The following is a 24,959-nucleotide window of genomic DNA, read 5'->3' on the forward strand; positions in this document are numbered from 1 at the left end:
ATTTGAAACCATTCCAATCAGACGACTACAACAGGGTTCTGGTGAAGCTCGAGGACGAGAGCAGCCATGACCAGGACGACGATAACGATGACGATGACTCTTCTGACGAAGAGGACGAGGAGTCCACCAAATACATCAACGCCACACAGATAGATGTACATACCACATTTTACATTTGAGAAATTTTAAGTAATTTAACAGACACAAGATTATTGATGTGAGACAAAAATGGATCTCACTCAAAATGATTTTCACTCAAAATGAAATTGAATCCCGTGAACCATTTAAAGTACGTTCATCTCGCTTAGGGTTACTGGTGTCAGAGGAGTCTGATAGCAGCCCAGGGTCCTCTAGCCGACACCACAGGAGACTTCTGGCAGATGGTCTTCCAGAAGAAGGTCAATACCATCGTCATGCTGTCAGACCTCACAGAAGGAGACCAGGTGGGTCCCAAAACAGGGGGGGGGGGGGGGTCTAAGAACCTCTGTTATATACAGCAGTGCTATTCTAATGCATTGTGTGGATGTATTGTTTGAGCGAGTCAGTGTTTTTCTCTGCATGCGTAGGAGTTCTGTTCAGCGTACTGGGGAGAGGAAAAGAAAACCTTCAGGGACATCGAGGTGGAGTTGAAGGCCACAGAAACCCTCCCAGCGTACACCACTCGCAGTCTCCAAATCCGTCACCCTAAGGTAACTGGTAACTAACCGTAGGGAATGTCTAGGGGCTGTTCCCACTTATGTGCGTCAGACAATGTGATAACTCTCCTCCAACTTAAAAAAAAAAAGTATCTTCATGAAGAACTTAAGGAAATTAAAATGTGTTTGTGTCAACTTTGTCACTGTTTTAATATTGGCCTTTGAATCCAAGAAAAGTATTATGGAAAGTATTATGAAAGGTAAGTAAAGTGAACCTGAACTCAACAAAACCCATATACTGTATTACCTCTGGACATTTTTATTTAACTAGGCAAGTCAGTTAAGAACAAATTCTTATTTTCAATGCCTGTTCAGGGGCAGAAGGACAGATTTGTACCGTGTCAGCTCGGGGGTTTGAACTTGCAACCTTCCGGTTACTAGTCCACCACTCTAACCACTAGGCTACCCTGCCACCCCAGTACTGGTACTCCTTGTATGTAGCCTCGTTATTGTTTGTGTTGTGTTACTATTTCCTTTTTTATTTAGCAAAATATGTGTCTTACTGTTGGGAATGGGCTCTCAAGTAACTAGCAGCCCAGGGTCCTCTAGCCAGGGTCCTCTAACTACACCTGTAGTATTCCACGCATGTGACCAATAAAATGTGATTTGAACAACAACAAAAACCCATCCTGTCCCTACAGAGGAAAGACAGTCGGCAGGTGAAACAGTACCAGTTCCTGAAGTGGGCGGGACGAGAACTCCCAGAGAAGCCTCAGGATTTGATGGACATGATCAAGAACATCAAGCAGACCTGTGGCTATGGCAACAGCAAGGCAGAGAGGATCCTGCCTGTTGTGGTCCACTGCAAGTGAGTCACAGTCTCAGAGCCATTCTAGACATTGTTTACATATCTGCCTGCTCTTGGAGGCATCTGGATTTGTAAGATGAGTCAAAAACCCTACTCTTTACTGAATCAAAACCCTACTCTCTACTGAATCAAAACCCTACTCTTTACTGAGTCATTGCCCTACTCTTTAATGAGTCAATGCCCTACTCTTTACTGAATCAAAACCCTACTCCTTACTGAGTCAATGCCCTACTCTTTACTGAATCAAAACCCTACTCCTTACTGAGTCAATGCCCTACTCTTTACTGAATCAAAACCCTACTCTTTACTGAATCAAAACCCTACTCTTTACTGAGTCATTGCCCTACTCTTTAATGAGTCAATGCCCTACTCTTTACTGAGTCAATGCCCTCCATCCCTCCATTTTCTCACAGTGATGGCTCGTCTCGCTCCGGGGTCTTCTGTGCGTTGTGGAACATCATGGACAGTGCCGAGACAGAGAAACTGGTTGACGTGTTCCAGGTGGCCAAGGCTCTGCGCAAGGAGAGGCAAGGCATGATCCACAGCCTGGTAAGTAGGACACATGTTGGCCTACTGTACCCTGGTCTGAACAAATACTGTTGCACATTTCCAAATTGTATTGTGGGTATGATGTACAAGGTCGTAAATGTGTCAAATGCAACATGCATTAGGACTATCTGTTGGTTTCTGTTCCAAGGTAGCTTATCATCTAGTTCAGCCACGGTCTCAATGAGGATTGTCCCTAGAAGGGTGAGTGTTGGTATGGTTCTCTCTCTCACCGCTGTCTGTCTGTCTCTGTGTTTGTCACCCTGTCAGGAGCAGTACCAGTTTCTGTATGACGCCGTGGAGGGATCGTTTCCTATTCAGAACGGGGAAGTGAAGCAGCCAGCCACCGCCCCGGCTGCAGCAGCTGACTCCATCCAGGTCGTCAACGAGACCAAAGCAGAGCAGCCTGCCAGCGCTACCACAGCCACCCAGCAGGGGGCAGAGGTGGTGAAGGAGGCAGTAGAGAGCACTCCCCTAGTGGCAGGGAAAGAAGCAGGTGCTGCAGCAGAGGGCAATGAGGATGAGGCTGCAGAGCCAGGTAGCCCTACAGAGAAAACCCCTCTGGGGGGGTCTAGTAACGGCCCCGCTGTCACCCTGGAGGTGTGACAGAACCTATATAAAGACGCTTGAACGGGATATTAGTACTTCAGTGCCTTTTACAGTGTTAGTGTTCAGTGGTCAGTAGAGGGATATAGGAGAGTTGGTGTACTTGGTTTAATTACTCCTTGAATGTATTATACATGTAAAGCTTTCATTTGAAGTTAACATGTGTTTTGAAATGGATTTTTATGCCATTTAAAAAAATGTTTTTATAGCTTTATTTCTGTAAAATTATGACTTGGCGTATTTTCAGATTCAAACTAAGGGCTTTTTTTTCAATCCATATCGTGGAAATTCAGCACAAAAGACAAATTCACATTTTTTAAAGGGAAATATTCCTGCTTTGGAAGAGACGGCATTCACGCTAATATGTCGGCTCAATTGGAAATTATCTTTACATTTTGACCACGAAATCTGTAACGCTTCAGCGATATGGTTTGAATAGAGCCCTAAATTACGTATTGGGGCCATGGTAGGGTAAACTGTGTTAGAAATTGCAAAATGTGTGCTATTTTGACAAGCAAAGTAAATGGAAAACTTTGCACTACATTGCTGTTTTCAAACTACAGTTCTCTTTTATTTTTGCTTTTTTAGTATATATATTGATAAATGGTTAAGTGAAGGCTGTCATTTTAATATTAGGTTCGCTATTTTCTGTACTATCATAAGCGTAAATCAAATTTGTATATTAATTTAGAATAAGCAGTACTTTTGTTCTGAAATAAAGGAGTGTCAAAACGTTTCACGGTGAATTCAAAATCTTCTAAAGATATTTAGGCTGCTGCTCCTCGGCTGTTAGTACACCATGTCCACCTCCTTCCTCTTGCTGTGAAAAGACCGTGAGCAGTTGGCCGAACGCTTTAACCAGAAAAAAATATTTACCTCGGCGTGCTGAGCTTAGATTGTAAAGTCACGCTGGACAACAGTATCTGCTAACTGACAGAGCAAATATGTAAACTGGCTCAAACCAAGTAGCCTAAGCCATTTAAACCACTTCGTTCTATAGATTTGCTAGTGAATTTAATGGTATAATTTTGTATTCCTAACGTGGACATCTATGTGACGTAACTGAATTAGGGTGGGTAAACCCAGTTTCTTCAAACTGCAATACTCAGGCCAGACACAAGGTGTCGCCCAAGTACAGGACACTTCCTTGGGATGAGTAGACAGTATCCACTTGTCAGCTTTCCACTGTATGTACTGAAGGCAAGTCTCGGTCATTCTAATGTTAAGCACAGTACATAGTGCAAATACTCGCTACTTGTAGCTTGAAACTGCATGTGATTTTAACACAGAAAATATATTTGTAACACACCTGGCTTTAAAAACATTTAAAAATGATTGCATGGTATAATATTCCTCATATTTTATTTTTGGTGAACTGAACATTCTTCCAGCACTTCATTGCTGCAATCAATATCAAAGGCGAACACAGTGACACATTTAAGAAGCACAAGGGCACAAATGTGAAACTGATAGTTGACACAGATTCAGGACCATTCAGATTTAAAATACTTAGTGATGTTCCACTGGGAACACGACTGAGGATCATAAAGCTAAACCCATCTGACTAGCGAGAACTCAATTCTCAATTTAATTCACTCCTGTTCACTCATTTTTTTCAGCATCAATACCTATATAAGCATCATTATTTGCTTGTAAAAGTTGCATTTTTTTATCAAAAGTATACTCACGGCCCTGTTAAGTGTTATGTTTTCAAAATGCATATTGTTGTTCGTGGGTGACCTACTGACCACAGGAGGTTGGTGGCACCTTAATTGAGGAGGATGGGCTCGTGGTAATAACTGGAGCGGAATCAGTGGAACGGTATTAAATACAACAATGACATGGTTTCCATGGTTTCCAGGTGTTTGATGACATTCCATTCGCTCTGTTCCAGCCGTTATTATAAGCCGTCCTCCCCTCAGCAGCCTCCACTGACACTGACTTTTCCATAACCAACAGTAACAGAGGACTGTTGCAGTGCTAAGACCAGAGTTAAACCAAATAGTTTGAGTAACAGTCTTATTGGACAGGAGATCAACCTGACACCGCCTGTCCTGTGGAATACAGGTGAAGGGCATCATTCAGTGGAGGTTGGTGTCACTTTAATTGGGGAGGACGGGCTCTTGGTAATGGATGGAGCGGAATTGGTGGAATGGTATCAAACACATGGCTTCCATGGTTTTCAGGTGTCTGATGCCATTCCATTCGCTCCATTCCAGACATTCTTATGAGCCGTCCTCCCCTTGGCAGCCTCCACTGGTGCACACCTAGCTAAAGAGTAAGGGGTTAATTCAATCCGTGGTGCTGAAGATCCGCGCTGTGGCTCAACTTAAATTGGAAGGTCATTTCCAATTGAACCGACATATGCAGTGTTTACCATGAATGTGGGAACATTGCCTTTACATTTCTAGAGCGCTGCAGTGCAGATCATCAGTGCTAGGGATGGATTCAGTATTTAATACACTGTTATTCAACACAGTCTTTGTGACACTTATCAGTGGGATGCTAGTTACACCACAGAGAAAACCGGCTATGTGGCACTGAAGAATTCTCAGGTTGTAAGCAATTTTTGGTGTAGCAATATCATTTTCAGAGCTTATTTCACTTCTACCTGGAAAACAGGCAAACAATCATAATTGTTTAGCATAGTTTTGGTGAGAAATATAACGCTAGAATTCAGTACAATTCTCCTTCTTAAAGGGGTCCAAAACACACATCTGCCCCTGTGTGTTTCCTAGGTAACCTGCAGCTAATAAGGAAACATATTTGTTTCCCCCATAAAATACACAAGGAAACTTTGTAGGACAGTCAAACATGGGTCTTACTCCAGTCCCTCATAGTTGTTATTGTGCATCTTTAGATATAGCATAACATAGTTAGCCTGCCTGTTGTAATCCTTCTGACGGGGAAGTGCTTTTAAATACTGTATGAATGCTGCATAAATAAAATGTAGTAGGCTAGTTCTCAAAAAGCACCGTTGATCGTCATACATAATATTTAACCCCCATGTGCAGAAGTACTGTAAGGAAACAGAAGTTAGTTCTGGGGTTTCTGTCTACCCGTTGGCGTGAGTAGTATAGGGGGCTAGATTCAGATCAGTTCTGCCTGTCGGAGATGTAACAGCGTTGGAGCTGTCGAATCAGCAAGCGGCTCCTGGCGTTCTACCCATCGTGGACATTGCCATTGGATGTGCCGAGTTGGATTAGTAATAACCCCATGCAGCCTTGTTACAAGTTGGAACACAGGAATGTGTTGTAATCTACACCTCTAAGGCTGATAGAAATCCTCGTTATTTCTGAACCTCCTAATGCAGGGGGGGATTTAAGAACGGGTGTGGTTTTGTGACTATGACGACGAGAGCAGCTGCTCACAGATTTGACAGTTCCAACGCAGAGACACCTCCAATATCGCCTAAACAAAAACAATGAAACAGCTATGCAGCAGTTGTCCGTTTGGGCCGGTTAGCTCTGGAACTGACTGAATCTGGGCCTAACAAGCAGTCTTCTTGGCTATCAACGTTTCCTGTGTGACTTGATCCCGTTGAATATATAATTTTTCCCTCTCTGATCCACCCATGCTCTGACATTTCCACGCGGTTGGGCAACTGACAAGCCATCACATGGGACTGAGTCTAGATCTGGGTACTGGTACCACAAAGCAGCAACACACAACCAAAACCAAAACCATTACCAGATTCACCATGACCATCCTCTCCAACTCAGCACCTCTTCAGAGCTTCTCAAAAATGTTCACTCCCACCTGTCTCCAGTCCCAGCCAGGGACCAGTTAATCAGAACAGGACCAGGAACAATACAATAGACCTCCCCCTTGTTGTACTCTGATACGTCACTCTGTCCGTCCATACCTGCCAGCTCTCCTGCCCTTTCTTTCTTTTGTGGCTCAGACCCAAAAATGGGCCCGTCTGACCCTGTGTGCTGTGTTCCACCTCCTCAAATCCCACCTCAAACCAGCTCAGACCAGTTTAAAACCAGCCCAGACCAGTTCAAACCAGCTCCCTGCACCTTAGGAGACATAGCCTAGGACAACCAGCAATGTTCGGACACTGTCTGTGTCTGCTTTGACTGGAGTTAATACCACACATCCCCCTCTGGGTTACTTGGTCTTGGCTTTGCTTTCTGGCGTTGCTCCTCCGTTGGATGCGGTGGGGATCTTGGCAGTTTCGGGTCTCTTGGTGGCGATTTCGGAGCAGGGCTTAGATTTGGGCGGGGAGTCAGGCTCCCAGAGGAAGAACTCGTGCAGGAGGGTGTTGACACTCTCGGGACACTCCATCATCACCATGTGACTGCCCTCGTTGATTATCTTCAGGAAGGCCAGCAACAGGATCTGAGCGGAGGCAGGGAGGTTAGATTAGGTTTTAAAGCTAGGCATAGAGTTAGCTTTAAAGTTAGGTTTAAAACTAGGCTCAGAGTTAGGTTTAAAGGTAGGGTTAGAGTTGGCGTTAAGGTTTCCCGCTCACCTCCGCCATGCGTTGATCTTCCTCTATGGGAACAAACTTGTCGTACATGCCGTGCACCAGCAGGATGGGCACTGGGATCTCTGCATGATAAACCTCGTCGCCCTCTGGCCAGTACTGACCACTCATCATGGCACGCAGCACGAAGGAGGACACGTTGAAGGCATTGTTGTCTTTCAACAGCTGTTTCTCCTTCGCACCCTGACGGGCAAACCCAGCCCTGGACGCAGAGGCAGAGGAGAGGAAGAGGAGAGAGAGTGGAGGAGCATAAGAAATCATACTTGAACAACATACAGTAAGTAGTCTGAAAGCTTTTTGTACAGAAGTTTGACTGTATTGAAGTAGGCCTGGGAGCAGAGGAGGCTCCTCAGAGGAGGATGGGACCATCCTACTTGGTAAATGCCATTTTAAAAAGTTATCCTTTTCAGATAAAACTTTACAAAATAAATGTCACCAAATAACTGATTAAAACACACTTTTTTTGCAATGGTCTACAGTAGCCTCAACAGCACTCTGTAGGGTAGCACCATGGTGTAGCCGGAGGACAGCTATTTTCCCTGCTACATTGACTTCAATACAAAACCATGGTTCTCAACCCTATCCATAGACTTACACAGTAATTATGACAACTTTCATCCTCCAACCTATCAGAGCTTGTGCTCTGTATGAACTGACATGTTGTCCACCCAATCAAAGGATCAGATAATTCATTCGGTACTGAAAGCATAAGCTACAGCTAGCTAGCACTTTGAAAGACAATAGTTGAACACTTTTGAACAAATACATTTTGAGAGAGAGAGAGATGTTTTTGTATTTTTTCTTCTGAGTTTACTTTTCACTTACTTAGCTAGCTAATGCAGCTAATTTAGCCTACTCAACAACCTGCCTCAAACAGAGTGGAATGCTATTTATGTTAGCTAGCTGGCTAAGGCTATCCAACACTGCAAGTCAAGGTAAGCTTTCGTGTTTATAAAAGTATTGCCACCGGGGTAACTGCTTGCTGTACACTACACTGCGTGATTGTACACATGTATTGGATTGTGGGTTTACTAACGCATCAGTTCTAGTTTGTTAAAAGGATCCTCCCCTTTTTTTTCAATTTTTGCCTAAAATGACATGCCCAAATCTAACTGCCTGTAACTCAGACCCTAAGGCAAGGATATGCATATTATTGGTTCCATTTGAAAGGAAACACTTTGAAGTTTGTGGAAATGTGAAATGAATGTAGGAGAATATAACACAATAGATCTGGTAAAAGATAATATAAAAAAATACAACTGTTCTTTTGTATTTTTTTTGTACCATCATTTTTGAAAAGCAAGAGAAAGGCCATAATGTATTATTCCAGCCCAGCTGAAATTTAGATATTGGCCACTAGATGGCAGCAGTCTATGTGCAAGGTTTTAGACAAATCCAATGAACCATTGCATTTCTGTTCAAAATGTTGTATCAAGACTGCCTAAATGTGCCTAATTTGTTTATTAATAACATTTCGTGTTCAAAACTGTGCACTCTCCTCAAACAATAGCATGGTATTATTTCACTGTAATAGCTACTGTAAATTGGACAAAGCAGTTAGATTAACAAGAATGTAAGCTTTCTGCCAAAATCAGATATGGGAAATGTTGGGAAATGTTCTTGTTAATTACAACCTCATGCTAATCGCATTAGCCAATGTTAGCTCAACCATCCTGTGGAAGGGACACTGATCCCGAAGAAGTTTGAATGAACTATAACGTTAACATTGTGACAACAATGTAGCGGTTAGCCAGAGCTGCCAACTCTCACACATTTGACCCTCCTGACATGCCACACCTCTTATATACACTACATGACCAAAAGTATATGGACACCTGCTTGTCAAACATATCATTACATAATCATGGGCATTAATATGGAGTTGATCCCCCCTTTTGCTGCTACAACAGCCTCCACTAGCTGTTGGAATATTGCTGATGAGACTTGCTTCCATTCAGCTATAAGAGCATTAGTGAGGTCAGGCACTGATTTTGGGCGATTAGGCCTGACTCGAAGTCGGCGTTCCAATTCATCCCAAAGGTGTTCGATGGGGTTGAGGTCAGGGCTCTGTGCAGGCCAGTCAAGTTCTTCCACGCCAATCTCAACAAACCATTTCGGTACGGACCTCGCTTTATTCACGGGGGCATTGTCATGCTGAAAGAGGAAAGGGCCTTCCTCAAACTGTTGCCACAAAGTTGGAAGCACAGAATTCTAAAAAGTCTAGAATGTCATTGTATGCTGTAGCGAACTAAGGGGGCCTAGCCCGAACCTTGAAAAACAGCCCCAGACCATTATTCCTCCTCCACTAAATTTTTGTTGTCACTATGCATTCGGTCAGGAAACGTTCTCCTGGCATCTGCCAAACCCAGAATCATCTGTCGGACTACCAGATGGTGAAGTGTGATTTATCAATCCAGAGAACGCGATTCCACTGTTTCAGAGTCCAATGGCTGAGATCTTTACACAACTCCAGCCAACGCTAGATTGCGCACGGTGATGTTAGGCTTGAGTGCGGCTGTTCGGCGCCATGGACACAGTTCTTGCGCTGACATTGCTTCCAGAGGCAGTTTGGAACTCGGTAGTGAGCGTTGCAACCAAGGACAGAAGATTTTTTACGCGGTCCCGTTCTGTGAGTTTGTGTGGCTTACCACTTCGCAGCTGAGCCGTTGTTGATCCTAGGAGGTTTCCACTACACAAAAACAGCACTAACAGTAGATCGAGGCAACTCTAGCAGGGCATAAATGTGAGCACTTCAGTTAGGCCATTCTACTGCCAATGTTTGTCTATTTTATACACCTGTCAGCACCGGGTGTGGCTGAAATAGCTGCATACACTAATTTGAAAATGTGTCCAAATACTTTTGTATATATAGTTTTATCCCCCGCATAGAAAAGTGCTGTTTTCATTTTTCTTATAAGTCAGCGCGTTAGCTTTTTAACTGTGCTGTCTCCATGGTGTTCTGAAATCAGAGCGCCTGAGCCTGCAAAGTAACATCGCGAGCGGATCCGGTTTCATTGTCCTGTCACAGCACTGTGAACCGCGACACATTGAAGCATATGATAGGTCTAGTTATGTAAGGAATCAAGTGGATTGGACGCACATTTTAAAGAAACGCTCCAAAATGCTGAATGGAAAGATAACGTTCTCCCCGCCGAGTTTATAAAACTGTAAAAAGCGCAGCATGGGTAGAGCTGTTTTAGGTACAATGTTATCAACAAAATGAGGTTGCTGTTACTCCCGTCCCTATTGCAGAATGCAGCCCTTTGACAGCATGTACTAAAGTCGATTTAATCATCACTTGCATTGGTCTCCTCATTTGGTGATTGGTATTTCGACTGTGACAACGAAAAGGCAGCAGACAGACCTATCAGTTTTATCAGGGAAGTTTGGTCGGGTTACCTGATGCGTAACTATGAAATTGATTATGCCAAACAGATTTAGAACCCAAAAGTGTTTAATTCTAGAGGGGGGGGGGAATTCCCATCCTTAATAATTGCCTACAATATAGGGTAATTAGTGTGCTTGTCAGCAATAACACTACTGTTAATCCACTTCTTCCAAATTTTGCCACTGTCATCACATATTTGAAATCTGAAATGTCTACTTGTGTTTTTGAAAATGAATTATATGAGGCTATGTATTTTTGCAGCTATTCATGATCAGTTTTGAATAAGACATAAAAAAAAATATCATTGTTGACATTTTAGTATTGTGCACATGCTAGGCAGAGATCATTTTGATCACAAGATGATGGCAACGATCTTCAACTAGTAGGCATAAATCTTCTGAATATCGATCCATTCGATTTTTCTTGAAGGCTGGGTGATTTTGAGAAATTAATTGTTATAACTAGAACATTTTTAAACATCCAGCTCTTGGGAAACAAAGAGAGAAAATGTATTTCTATTTTCCACCCTGGTCAAAATACGGAAATTAGCTAGAAAACTAATGTTTTCCACCCTGTCAAAATACGGAAATTAGCTAGAAAACTAATGTTTTCCTGGGGAAGGACCCCAGACCTCCGTCTAGGGGTTGTGCCAGGGGTCAGTGAAATTCGCATAGCAAATCTCACTCCATGATTTCTTCAAACGTTGGTAGCCCTGGGTTAGTGGATATGGTATGACGGTTTGGCTTGGAGAGGTTTTTGCACCGGATCACAGACAACTGTTATATTGTGCACTGAAGTCCACAAGTGAAGGGAAAAGATGAGAGGAGAGCATGTGGATATGATGATGCTGTATGTGGTTGCTATGAATGTGAACTGTGTGTGATCAGGGGTGTATTCATCCCGCAGATTCATTATTGTTTTAACATTTATTTATTTTTTACCCCTTTTTCATGGTATCCGATTGGTAGTTACAGTCTTGTCCCATCACTGAACTCCCATAGGGCATTGCGCCCGGCCTGCCACAAGAGTTGCTAGTGCGCGATGGGACAAGAACATCCCTGCCGGCCAAACCCTCCCCTAACCCAGACGATGCTGGGACAATTGTGCACTGTCCCATGGGTCTCCCGGTCACAGCCGGCTGCGACAGAGCCTGGACACGAACCAGGATCTCTAGTGGCACAGCTAGCACTGCGATGCAGTGCCTTAGACCACTGCGCCACTGGGGCATTCTGCAGATTCTGTAGCAAAAAAAATATTCAAAGGAATGAAATGGGGAGGGACCTAACTGATTCATTTTATTTGCAAATCGTTTTGCAACTGTTTGGACTAAAAGGTTACACCCCAGATCAGCTAGATGAAGGCAAAAGTGTGCAGGGCGGTATTGAATGTGTCACTGTCTGTCACCTTAATTGCTCCAATTTGTCTCTCGACCTGTGCACCTACATTATAAGCTTTAATTTGTAGGCTAGGTTGTAGCAAACTCATGATGTGTATAGGGCAAAAAGTATCATGTAGCATTGAGTCGGCTGAATGGAATGTGAATGACTGGGAGGGAAGGCACAGGCACACGCGCACACACACACACGGTGTGTTACTTGAGGAAGCTCCAGGCCAGGCAGGGGGACAGGCAGTGCAGCACACAGGTGGGCAGGTTGAAGATGGAACAGAGGCTGGGCTCCAGCGCTGTGGGACCTCCTCCGTTTATCATCACTACCTTGTGGACCTGGTCTGGGTACTCATGGGCCAGGAACGTACAGAACGACACACTACAGACAGAGAGAGAGAGAGGAAAGAGAAATGGTAATCAGATATCATTCTGGGAGATCAAAAGACAGAGACATTATCTGGCATTCATTATGTGGCGTTCATTATCTGGCGTTCATTATCTGGCGTTCATTATGTAGTGTTCATTATGTAGTGTTCATTATGTAGTGTCTGTAGCGAACACACTTCAGTCTTCTCACCCATAGGAGTGTCCAATGAGGATGTTCCTCTTCCGTGCGTATCTCTTAAAGATGGCCCTCATGTCCTCAGCCAGGGCATAGAACGTGTACGCTGCCGCGATCTGAGGTGCCGAGCTCGCCCCGTGACCCGCCAGGTCAGGCGCGATGACCTCATAGCCCAGACGGGAGAAGAAGTCCATCTGGCTGCCCCAGATGTCGAGGGAACCGCCCACGCCGTGCACGAAGAACACTGCCACGTCTGCGTGTGTCCCCTTACACGACGTGATCTTCCTCTCACTGTCAATCACCACTGTGCGTTTGGGCTTCCGCCGCCGCTTCCGGGGCTGCTGGGTCAGATCTGGGGCTGATCCGAGGGTCGGGGCTGGAGATGTCGCCGCTCCCCCTGTTCCAACCACTGACCCGGTCTTGTCCGCTTTGGGGTCAGCGGTGGGAGTTGGATTGGACGATGGGTCTGCGAGCTCCACCTCCACGGTACAGTTGGGTTGTGTGTCTCCGTTCTGAGCGTGTAACAGCTCCTGTCTCGCCGCGTCGCCCAGGTCCTCTATCAGTAGCTGCCCATTACGGTACACTGTGATCTTCCTCTTACGGTGGACGCTTCCCCCAGGGCCCCTGGGCTCGTCCACCACCTCCCGCTCCGGGATGATGTGTCGGACCCTCAAGACACGACCCGGTTTGACCTCCACGAACTCGTAGCCATCGGCGGCTTCCGAGGTTTCTATGGGAACCACGACGTTGGCCGACTTCCCTGTCAGGCAGCAGAGGAGGCCGTCCATTAAGGTGGTCAACATGGCTGCCCTTGGAGGGAAACACACACACACACACACACACACATGCACAGACACACACACACACACACACAAAAACACACACACACATAAACATCTATTGCATATGACTCATGAGGGTAATAATAATGTCTGCTGTTTTACTACACACACACGCTAGTAGGATAATCCCTATTCTAAAGCCTTCCAGAGGCAAGGTTAGTCTAAGTACCGCAGAATAATGAACACACAATATCTCAGCGATGGAAGAGTGACTCCGTAGACACGTCGGTGACTAGTTAAAGCTTGTCAATCTTCCTTCAGGCGTGGCTTATTGTAGGCTCTTATATGAAGCTTCTTCCTCTAGCAAGGCCTTATGGGTATTCATAGAAAAGGACAGCAATAGCCCATGGTTGAGTTAAAGCCGGCTACAGTGTGACAATGGGTACACTCGGTGTCTTCCAGAAGAAGTTTTTGGGGGAGTGGGACTACTCTGAATGAAGAGAAGATTACATGCATTCACACATGCACGTCACCTACACATCGTTTTTTCCCCACCCAACTTTGAACCTAAATCCAATGACATGGTGAAATGATTTGTTCATTTCAAGTTGAATTCACGTTAGTTGACAACTCAACCGAATGTGAATCAAAACTAGACGTCTATGCCGAGTGCTCATTGTGCAAATACAGACTGTTCAACCTCAGCCCTACTGGTCACTGTGGTTGGATTAGGAGGATTATAGTAAAACATTTCACATATCATTCCTCTCCTCTTTTCCCCTCTCTTTATTGCATACTTCCACTTCCCACACAGTGCTATTATGTGTTTTGTGATATCTGTAGGCCTTGATGTCAGACACATCAGGTTTGAACATCCTAGCAAACGTGTCCCTGTCCTTGACTACTGTGGTGTTGCCCTCCGTTTTCTCTCAGTGTATGTTCGGAAAGGCCAGAACGTAAACACCTATACTGTGTTAAAGACGTAATAAGTTATTATATACGAGTACATATTTAATAGCTTATTATATATCTATCACAGACTATACACCTTACTGTTAATAAGTAGTCATGTCAGGTCGAGGTAGAATATACAGTACCTTCAGTAAGTATTCACACCCCTTGACTTATTCTACACTTTGGTGTGTTACACCCTGAATTCAAAATGGATTAAATATATTTTCTCAATTGTTGCACACTTATTGAAATAAAATACATAAATATTTCATTTACATAAGTATTCACACTCCTGAGTCAATACTTTGTAGAAGCAGCGATGACAGATGTGAGTCTTTCTGGGTAAGTCTCTATGAGCTACCACACCTGGATTGTGCAACATCTGCCTACTATTTTCAAAATTCTTCTAGCTGTCAAATTGGTTGTTGATCAATGCTAGACAACCATTTTCAGGTCTTGCCATAGGATGTTCTAGTAGATTTAAGTCAAAACTGTAAATCGGCCACTCAGGAACATTCACTGTCATCTTGGTAAGCAACTCCAGTGTAGATTTGGCCTTGTGTTTTAGGTTATTGTCCTTCATCTCTCAGTGTCTGATGGAAAGCAGACTGAAACAGGTTTTCCTCTAGGATTCTGCCTATTCTTAGCTCCATTCCGTTTATTTTTTATCCTGAAAAACTCCCCAGTCCTTACCAATTACAAGCACACCCATAACATGATGCAGCCACCACAATGCTTGAAAATATTGAGAGTGGTACTCAGTAATGTGTTGTACTGGATTTGCCCCAAAACATAACACTTTGTATTCAGGACAAAAGGTTAATTGCGTTGCCAATTTTATTTTGCAGTATGACTTTAGTGCCTTGTTGTAAACAGGATGCATGTTTTGTAATATTTTTATTCCATACAGGTGTCCTTCTTTTCAGTCTGTCAATTAGGTTAGTATTGTGGAGTAACTACAATGTTGTTGATCCATCCTCAGTTCTCCTACCACGCCCTGATCTGTTTCACCGGTCTTTGTGCTCGTCTCCACTCCCCTACAGGTGTCTTCCCCATTATCCCCTGTGTACTCATACCTGTGTTTTCTGTTTGTCTGTTGCCAGTTCATCTTGTTTGTCTAGATTACCAGTGTTTGTCCTGTCAGCTCCTGTCTTTTCCCAGCCTCTCTTTTTTTTAATTTTTTTTAATTTTTTTTTTATTTTTTTTTATTTTTTTTTTTTTTACCCCTGCCTGTCCTGATGCAGAACCCACCCGCCGACCACTCTGCCTGACCCTGAGCCCGACTGCCTTCCTGTACCTTTGCCTCTGTTGCTGTAGTAAACATTGTTACTTCGACACGGTCTGCATCTGGGTCTTGCCTTATCCTGATAACCACACCCCACAACCATTAAAATGTTTTAAAGGCACAATTGGCCTCATGGTGAAATCACTGCATGGTTTCCTTCCTCTCCGGCAACTGAGTTAGGAAGGATGCCTGTATCTTTGTAGTGACTGGGTGTATTGATACACCATCCAAAGTGTAAATAATAACTTCACCATACTCAAAGGGATATTCAATGTCTACTTTTTAAAATTTTTACCCATCTACCAATAGGTGCCCTTCTTTGCGAGACATTGGAAAACCTCCCTGGTCTTTGTGGTTGAATCTGTATTTGAAATTCACTGGTCGACTGAGGGACCTTACAGATAATTGTATGTGTGGGGTACAGAGAGGAGGTAGTCTTTCAAAAATCATGTTAAACACTATTATTGCACACAAAGTGAATCGATGCAACTTATTATTGATTGTATGTTTGTTTATTCCATGTGTAACTCTGTGTTGTTGTTGGTGTCAAACTGCTTTTCTTTATCTTGGCCAGGTCGCAGTTGCAAATGAGAACTTATTCTCAACTGGCCTACCTGGTTTAATAAAGGTGAAATATATATATTTTTTATTAAATTGATTGTGACTTGTTAAGCACATTTTTACTCCTGAACGCATTTATTCTTGCCATAACAAAGGGGTTGAATACTTATTGACTCAAGACATTTCAGCTTTTACTTTGAAGTAATTTGTTAAAATTTCAAAAAACATCCTTCCACTTTGACATCCTGAGGTATTGTGTATAGGCCAGTGATTATTATTATTATTTTGTTTCAATTTAATACATTTTCAAATCAGGCTGTAACACTTTCCCCCCAATAAGTCAAAGGGGTGTGACTACTTTCTGAAGGCACTGTAGATTAACATAGCGTCCTCCTGCCTAAAATACTGTCTCTAGACCACACCTCCTTTTCCTAGCAGTCTCCCTCAGTGTTCATAATAACTGGGGATAGAGATACTATGGCTTTAATATTATTCAGAATTCCAGTGGCGCCTGAAACCCCCTCAGATATATGTCTCGTCACAACAATCTGAATGACAAATCACTGAGTGGGACCTCTTACATTAATCCCACAAACTGCAACCGTGGGCTGTTTTGTGGTTTGGCACAGATTATTATTATTATTATTATTATTTTTTAAATCACTCCTACTCCTATGCTGTGGATCTGTTCCCGATTTAATTCATTTAGCTGATGTTGACATCATTCATGTGGTCTTATCTGAATAATACGCTTACAGCAACGAGTGTTCAGACAAATTGCCACCCACTGTCTTGACCAATAATGCTGTTATTTATGATGTACCCAGCATAACATGCATGAAACTGGCCACAAATAGCAAAAATCACACATTCTTATTGTACACATTCAAATCACCCCACTGTCTACCCACTGAGGAACAAGAGCGAACACTTTTTGGCAACTCCAGACAATTTCCTTCCGAGTCAGCAATTGGGGTCAAAATCTGGTCTATCAGTGATATGCTAATGTTGTCACCCCTACAAATTGAACAGTAATATCTGCAAGGCTAGCAGTAGCGACACACAGCATTCCTGCCAATGGCGTAGTTAAGACAGTGTTACATAAGCCCAGACCAAAAGGTTGTCATCCCTGCTTAGGGATTGGTGCCCACGAAAGCCCATACATCATCAGATGGATTAGAAGTCACTATGGCCTCAGAGTGTTGACAGTCTCAGGCCTGCTAAGGGTCAACAAACATGAACAACAATCCCTCTCCTTCTAAGAGGTGTGACTTCAGGCTTTCCTTCTGTTCTGCAAGATGCATTGTATTTCTGTACAGCAACATTGGCATTCTTGATATCAAGGTGTTGATAGATCCAACTTCTGAGGATGCTGTCGCATTCAAGTCCTATTTGGAACTTAGAAATGTCCGACTTGCTAAATGGTTGTAGTTATAGACGTGCCGCGTTCAACCACGTTAGCAAGTGGCACATTTCTGAGTTTCCTAGTTCTGACTGGCACGTTAACGTGGCAGCATACTCAGAAGTTGGATCTATCAACATCTTGTTATCAAGGATGCCACTTTTCCTGTACAGAAATACCATGCATCTAGTAGAACAGAAGCATGCCTGTGTAGGAGCATACTTCCTTTAGTAGCTGGGGAAGAACCAGCCTTTCAACGCTCTTCACCACTAAAAGGTTAATGCTACAGGCCAGTAGTCATTGTTGCAGGAAGGGTTGCTTTTTTTAGGTGCTGGGCTTATGGTGGACAATTTCCATATTATTGGGATGGAATGTTCTGCCAGACAGAGGTTAAAGAGCTCACAGAAAACACCTGCCAGTTGCTTATGGCACACATTATTGTTTTTATTTCACCTTTATTTAACCAGGTGGGCCAGTTGAGAACAAGTTCTCATTTACAACAGCGACCTGGCCAAGACAAAGCAAAGCAGTGCGACAAAAACAACAACACAGAGTTACACATTAAGTAGGTGAACGCTGATGTTGTCTGGCCCAGGTGCTTTACTTTGTTTTGTCCTTTTAAACATAGCTTCACCATCTTTTGGTTGCAGCTGAACAATTGTGTGTAACAGTGTGAGACATGTTAGATAGGGAAAAGCTGATCTCTGACCTTTCAATTGCAAAGTCATGTTGGTCAAATCTACAATAAAAACTTAAGATTCTCTGCAGGTCAACACAGTCTTTTCTGGGGGGAGAAGGGGAGAGTTTGGGTGTTATTAAGGGTTGCCAGTGTTTTCTCCTGAAAGAGCCTTTCCTTCTTCTCCTTGTACACTCTTGTAGCCTGTTTCATCTGCATTTTTTTATTTGGATTGAATTAGTTTACCCTCAACCTTGTTGCCAGTGGTAAATGCTTTATTCTTTTCATTTAAAGTTGTTTTCAGGTCCTTTGTGATCCAGGGTTTGTTGTTAGAAAATAAAATGTACAGTTTTGGAAGGAACAATCATCTCCTCACATAAATGAATACAGTTAGTGATAGCTTCAGTGGCCTCCTCAAGGCTCGCTCCCTCTGTGAACACACTCCTGCCGGCAGAGTCAAAGCAGCCCGCCTGCAGAGTCAAAGCAGCCCGTCGGCAGAGTCAAAGCAGCCCGCCGGCAGAGTCAAAGCAGCCCTGTAAGGTCTCACTGGTATCACTACCCCATTTTCTGACCACTATCTTAACCACACCATGTAGTTTGGTGCAATAGACTGGTATTAAATAAGATGCTAAAATCTGGTGTTCAGGCTGTAAATTCACGTTTATCGTAAGCAATAGGTTCTGTATTAAACCAGAGGCCAAGTTGACCAACCAAGAGAGAAGTCTATTTGCTACTAAAAACACAGTCATTTCTAAATGCTGCTGAGTATTTGTTCCTTGTCCTCCAATGGACTGGTGTAAGCTGGAGGGTCCAATCAATAGAAAGCAACACTTCACTTGACCTATCGCTGGTTGACATCTTCAAAACAATCTATAGGATAGGAGCTTTGTCTTGAAAACAAATCATTAAAAAAGTAGGTCATAAAACCAATCAAACACAGTTGGTGTGACATTAAACACAAACGACACCCTAAAGGTAGTCTGGAACATTATTTTAATGACTATGTATTCTTTATCTAGTTATATAATTATTTTTTTTTTTTAATTCATTAAATATTTAGTATCCAAGCTTATTTTGAAAACCTCAACCAGGAATGTACAATATTATCTCAGGAAATATCATGCAATAGGGGTGTGCACAGAACCATTTTTGTCTTTACTACCATTCCATTTTCTAGGACTCCATTCCTTAGAATGGAAAACAACCGAGCGTGCGCAGACTGCGCACTGCCGGTCTGAATGGGAAACTGAACGAGCGTCTGATGCGACAAATACACAGCGAATGCCAGCATGTTTATCCGCCTTTGTTCACCAGTTTACAAGATACATTAGATCAGCCATGGCACTTTACACACGTCATATCACATCCCATTTTGGTATTTGATTTATGCTAATTAAATTCTGAGAATGTGTTACGCAATTGGTTTAGCAGATCTGCCCATTTCCCACCGTGCGTGTTCCTTTTTAATCTTCTGTTGACACAACATGCCATCATAATTATACAGCAAGCTTCATACCCATACATTCTTGTTTCTCAAAAACGAAGACTCTTACCTTATTTTTTTTCGACGTCCACAAGGGTACAATTATTAGATAATACGCGTCTTTCTCGTATACCGCGTCTTCGAAACAGGAGCTCTATAATCTGTTGCAGCCAATCCAATAAACTAATCTAATTTGAGTCTGCAGCACTGTTCTCAACATTCTCACCCGCTAGTTTACATGACAACTACAATTTAAAAGAAAGGCGCGTTTATCAATTCCATTGCATCTTGAACGTGGACGCATAGTAGACGCGCACGCCAGGTGTCTACATGTGCAAGTTTTTATCTATAAAGCGCACAGTTCACGCTTGTCCAACTGTTCCATACGCTCGTCCTGTATCCGCATTATGGAGCTGCCCCCTACCGCTTGATTGACGTGCGAGAGAACCAGCTCTAGACACAACAGTGCCGCCACCAGCCGACCAATAAATAACATGTAGACCCGTTGCTACTAACGATAGAAAATCTTTAATACGTATTGGAATAGGCAGCATACTTTGCTAGCAGAACTCTTCCAAAATATACCCCTGCAAGACGCATATAATTAAGTGTAGGTCATATAGTGCTGCACTGTGAATGAACCAGCCCAGCTGTCTCCATGGAGATGGCACCCTATACACGATACATTGGGAACAGTGTGTGCCACTTTGTTCACCTCCTAGCTGGCACACAACTGATAAAGGGGTAAACAGTCCCTGATAAACAGTCCCTGAAAAGTACAATTTCAGTAAAAACTGCTTAGCTGTTTCCATTTACACTAGAACCCATTTGAAATTGTAACTGATAAAGCCAATAAATCCCATTGGTTTCCAAACAAGTGTATAGGGAAAATGCTACATGTTTCCATAATCATAATACCACCCATCTTCCTCGCTCCTCATCCTCCTCTAGCTGACAACTGTGGCTGATGCAGTTGCTATTGGGTTTGTTGCTAAGGAACAGTTACCAGGGGATCCATATGCCAGAGAGGCAAGACCAGGCAGACCTTCCATAAACCAGCAGTCACTCAGAGACAGAAGTATGATGCCCTGGTAACGGCCTATTCACAGCCATGTTTCACACATAGGCCTACCACAGAAATGATCACAGACTGAGCAGCTACACAAGTCTCAAATAAAGTATATACATTTGCTGCAATTGCATGTTATAGGCCCTACATCAATTTATTTAAACAGTATTATGGGATAGCTGTATACCATGTTTATTACCCTACATGTGTAATTAAAAGTAGAATATCCCATGGCCTTTACACAATAGCAGTGAAGCAGAGTGCCAATAGAGTGCGGTTACTTACAAAGCAAACCCATGTCTCATTAAGGTCCAGTATCCATGCACTAGTGAGAAAGAACTGGACGGGTTAAAGCACGTTCCATATATATGTTAGATCAATGAGAGAAAGGAATCGACTGGATGCATCACTTCCATTCTTCCCTGCCATTATCTGTCAACCTATCCCAAGTTTTTGGGTGGAGAAAAAAAATATGATAGACAGCTTTCTGTCCAATTACGATACGATATATCGTGGTCTTAGATCACGTGGGATAGGTTAATAGCCAATGGTTATGCTAGGGTTGGAGCTGTAAATGCAGCATTTAGCTACCATCATGCTAAAGAATTAGCCACGAAGCAAAGCAGTTTACATGTATTTATGGCCATGAGCCTCACTTTACTTTATGCGGTGTGTTTAATGATTACAGGTGGTGTAATTGGACACAATACTGTTTACAACAGCGTGATTCCAGTAACAAGTGAATGTGGAGGATTTCATAAACGTTGGCTAGGCTTGAGAGCAACTAGCTAGCTAACGACTGTTAGCTCGCCAAAACAGTTAGCTTTGGCTAGCTACCTGCCATATTATCTATCCATCTGCAAGATATCAGTCGGCGTTACGTCGTGGGACACTAAAAAAGGAAAACAATGGATAAGGTAGCTCATTTCACGGCAAAACATTTTGTGAAGAGAAGGCAGCTAGCTTGACAACTTAGTTATGGCAGCTTGGCTAGTTAGCGTAATGCTAGCAAATGTCATGATCTTATCATGTGGCTTTTTATCTGAGTTGTTTTAACCGTATGATCTCAATTAATTATCTAGCTTGCTATCTGTCTTCTTGGTAACATTCATGTTTCCATTGAATACTTGGCTAACTTGTATCTTAGCTAGCCGAAAAGAATAGCCAGAATGAATCCACCAAACAGACAGACAGGGAACGCCCAGTGTCAGCCACCCATGGCATCAGCCCCCCGTTTCGAACAGGGCAGGGGTGTACCCCACCCATGTCATGGTGACTTGGGAGGACACGTAATTAATTCCCAAACGATAGTATTCTTTGCTTCTCACTTTGTCTAGTTTAAACCAAACGCTGCCAAATGGGGTTTAGAGCATCCTTCATATTTAGCTAGAGGTCAACCTAGACATCCTGCAGGGCAGGAGGCTTGGTCACCCTTGAGCTACAGGATGGAAGATGCTCTGCGAAATTGTCTGTTTGGGTTCAGCCTACAGCTTTACCCATACAACACAAAACCAAAATACTTTTCTTTTCCTAAAGGCAGATTTCTTAAAGGGTCTCCCTGTTTTCAACAAGAGCAACTTCAGTCGGTTCCATGCAGACTCTGTGTGTAAAGCATCGGTGAGTGCAGACTATTAGAACATTTTCCATGTGAAAGTGAAAGAGATGAACATCAAGTCTGGATGAACATCAAGTCTGGCTCCATCTGAATCTCTATGAATTGCTTTTTACAGAACCGAAGACCGTCCGTGTACCTCCCGACACGTGAGTACCCCTCAGAACAGAGTAAGTACCTCCATTCTTAGTCGAGAGGACAGACTTCATGGACATTTTATTTATTTAGCTTTTTCTCGGGGAAAATATGCTGCTAGAAATAGAACTATGGTTTTGAGATGGGGATGAAATCTTGAGTTTTGAAATTCTCTTTTACTTACCAGTTATTGTCACAGAGAAAACCAATATCCTCCTGCGCTACCTTCATCATCACTGGGACAAAAAGGTGAGGTTGATGGGAGGGTTCGGGTTTCTGAATAGATAGATGCTATCCAGGTGTGAATGTAAGGTGTCGTGCAGCAACAACAGTTGTAACCTGGCACAGGGAAGCATGGTCAGCCATGCTCACTCTTAAACGGGAACATCAACTTTGGGGAGCGGGTTGTCAATCAGGTGTGTCCATGCTTTCAGTTTAGTGAGTGACAGTACTATATTTTCCCTCTCTGTTGAACAGAATGCAGCGAAGAAGAGGGAACAGGAGCAAGGAGAGGGAGGGAGTCCAGCACCTCCACGCAAAATCGCCAGGACAGATAGCCAAGAGATGAACGAGGACTCTTAGGAGTGTGTGTGTGTACGGATGCGTGCATCTGTGGAGGAAGCACACGGACAGGCCCACCATGACAGACATGAAGACAAACAATCTGAGAAAGAGTCCGCCCTGGTCTGGGAAAGACTAAACATTTTTTATTTTTTGTTGTTGTTACCTCCAGTGTTGTTTTCAGCTTCACTGCCCAGCCTTGGCCTCATGGGGGCACTGCAACACCTTTCCACAGTTTGCTTCTGCAGACCCGAGTACACATTGTGATTGTCAACTGCTGCCTGCCACAACCCGGCCACCACGACAGGGGAAGAAACTACCCCCCCCCCACCACCTCCCAGACTTGTGTTAATGTTCAATATGCATTATCTTCCATGATTCTGTTCTGAATATGTGTGTGTTTTGAAGTTTGTGCTGGCTTGTTTTACCGTGTACCATTTTAGGACTGAATTCTTTCATCTATTGCCCCCTACTGGTCAATAGGGATAACATGACAAGTGACTCAACAGTTTACTAGCTTAGTTTGAATGTTTGCAGCTTTCTGCCAATGTATGCTGTTAAAAAGGGTATTATAGAATGACAAGACAAAATTGTTTTAGTCACCAGGTGTTTACTCACTTTACCAGAATTGTTTGGAATTTGTTTACACTGCAATCAATGTACCCATTATGTATGTTTGTGAAGATCTCACCTTACCAGCACAACCAAGTGATAGCAGAGGTAGAGCAAAGAATGTCTATGTCAATATGAGGGGTAGCGAGAGAATGTTGTATTCAGTATGAAGACCTGTGTAAATACTATAGCCAGTGGCAGCTGTTAGATATTAAGATCTAGGCTTTATATTTCTCTAAGGAAAAATTACATTGCATCTGACTTTTGTCAAATAAAATCTATATGTAGCTACATAGCTATAATAAGTATTTTGTGTAAATGTTGAGAAGCACTGATACCTAATGGTTGCCTTGCCTTGCATGTCTGTTTTTGACAACTTCCTGGGGGGGGGGGGGGGGGGGGGTTGTGTGGAGAAGAGGATACAGGGATATGTACCACAGGTGGTTGGTGGCACCTTAATTGGGGAGGATGGGCTCTTGGTAATGGCTGGAGCGGAATCAGTGGAACGGTATTAAGTACATAAAACATGTTTGATGCCGTTCCATTTGTTCCATTCCGGGCATTATTACAAGCCGTCCTCCCCTCGGCAGTCTCCTGTGGTATGTAAGTAACAGACCACTGCCATGGATAAACAGAAAGGTGCAGTCGCCATCCTGCCTTGTTCCAGAGGTTCAGCTTGTACTGATGTTGTACTACTGTACAATACTACACTGAATTCTGGAGGTTATTCAGAATGCTACAGATAGAAATGTAATGAAAAGAGCTGACATGAGTAGTAATCTGCTCTATATTATACATTTCCTTGCACTTTTATGTTGGACCCTTCTGAACAGGCCCCAGACCTTTGTTAATGTTTACGCTGCCCAACAAAGTCACAGCAAGTCTATTTTCCCCTCAGCTCCAGATGCTGCAATCGATGTGAGTTTCCTACTGTACCTGCCATTGAAGCGTAAAGCCATGCTCTACTCTTCTGCTAGACTAGACTGTTCTGAATATACACTCTATGCTTCTGCTAGACTAGACTTTTCTGAATATCCACTCTATGCTTCTGCTAGACTAGACTGTTCTGAATATCCACTCTATGCTTCTGCTAGACTAGACTGTTCTGAATATCCACTCTATGCTTCTGCTAGACTAGACTGTTCTGAATATCCACTCTATGCTTCTGCTGGACTAGACTGTTCTGAATATCCACTCTATGCTTCTGCTAGACTAGACTGTTCTGAATATCCACTCTATGCTTCACCCTGTTTTATTGTATATTAGGTCAAACTTTATTTTCAGCTTCGCTCCAATAAAAGCAGTGATCAAAAAGTAATGTCCGTTGTAATGTTAATGTTTCA

The 24,959-nt window shown here is 43.1% G+C and overlaps 3 protein-coding genes across 10 annotated transcripts in view; 2 read left to right on the top strand and 1 right to left on the bottom strand.

The window, feature by feature from the left end:
- The window catches only part of ptprc (protein tyrosine phosphatase receptor type C), a 27,033-nt gene extending 23,642 nt beyond the window's left edge, over positions 1-3,391 (top strand). For all 7 annotated transcript variants that reach the window (XM_036978768.1, XM_036978772.1, XM_036978773.1 and 4 more), the window contains 6 exons: positions 22-155; positions 309-443; positions 567-689; positions 1,337-1,503; positions 1,917-2,052; positions 2,320-3,391. In XM_036978768.1, coding sequence (XP_036834663.1) covers positions 22-155; positions 309-443; positions 567-689; positions 1,337-1,503; positions 1,917-2,052; positions 2,320-2,655 — 1,031 coding nt within the window. In that variant the 3' untranslated portion in view covers positions 2,656-3,391. The remainder of the gene's footprint in view (positions 1-21; positions 156-308; positions 444-566; positions 690-1,336; positions 1,504-1,916; positions 2,053-2,319) is intronic.
- A 609-nt stretch (positions 3,392-4,000) lies between these two features.
- Positions 4,001-21,113, bottom strand: abhd8b (abhydrolase domain containing 8b). The gene is made up of 5 exons (XM_021604708.2): positions 20,982-21,113; positions 12,500-13,294; positions 12,131-12,301; positions 7,133-7,349; positions 4,001-6,999 (listed from the first exon to the last, which is right to left on the bottom strand). The coding sequence occupies exons 1-5, from the start codon at positions 20,999-21,001 to the stop codon at positions 6,769-6,771; spliced, it is 1,434 nt and encodes a 477-aa protein (XP_021460383.2). The 5' UTR covers positions 21,002-21,113; the 3' UTR covers positions 4,001-6,768.
- A 120-nt stretch (positions 21,114-21,233) lies between these two features.
- On the top strand, positions 21,234-24,931 carry dda1 (DET1 and DDB1 associated 1). 2 transcript variants are annotated; one of them, XM_021604710.2, is made up of 5 exons: positions 21,234-21,613; positions 22,233-22,313; positions 22,427-22,457; positions 22,631-22,692; positions 22,921-24,931. In XM_021604710.2, the coding sequence occupies exons 1-5, from the start codon at positions 21,605-21,607 to the stop codon at positions 23,023-23,025; spliced, it is 288 nt and encodes a 95-aa protein (XP_021460385.1). In that variant the 5' UTR covers positions 21,234-21,604; the 3' UTR covers positions 23,026-24,931. The 2 variants fall into 2 exon arrangements, with proteins under 2 accessions (XP_021460385.1, XP_021460384.1); XM_021604709.2 differs by having other exon boundaries at positions 21,237-21,613; positions 22,427-22,478; positions 22,921-23,924.
- Positions 24,932-24,959: the final 28 nt, after the last annotated feature.

The sequence above is a fragment of the Oncorhynchus mykiss genome, chromosome 5 (genome assembly GCF_013265735.2).
Source record: "Oncorhynchus mykiss isolate Arlee chromosome 5, USDA_OmykA_1.1, whole genome shotgun sequence".
NCBI classification, from domain to species: Eukaryota; Metazoa; Chordata; class Actinopteri; order Salmoniformes; family Salmonidae; genus Oncorhynchus; species Oncorhynchus mykiss.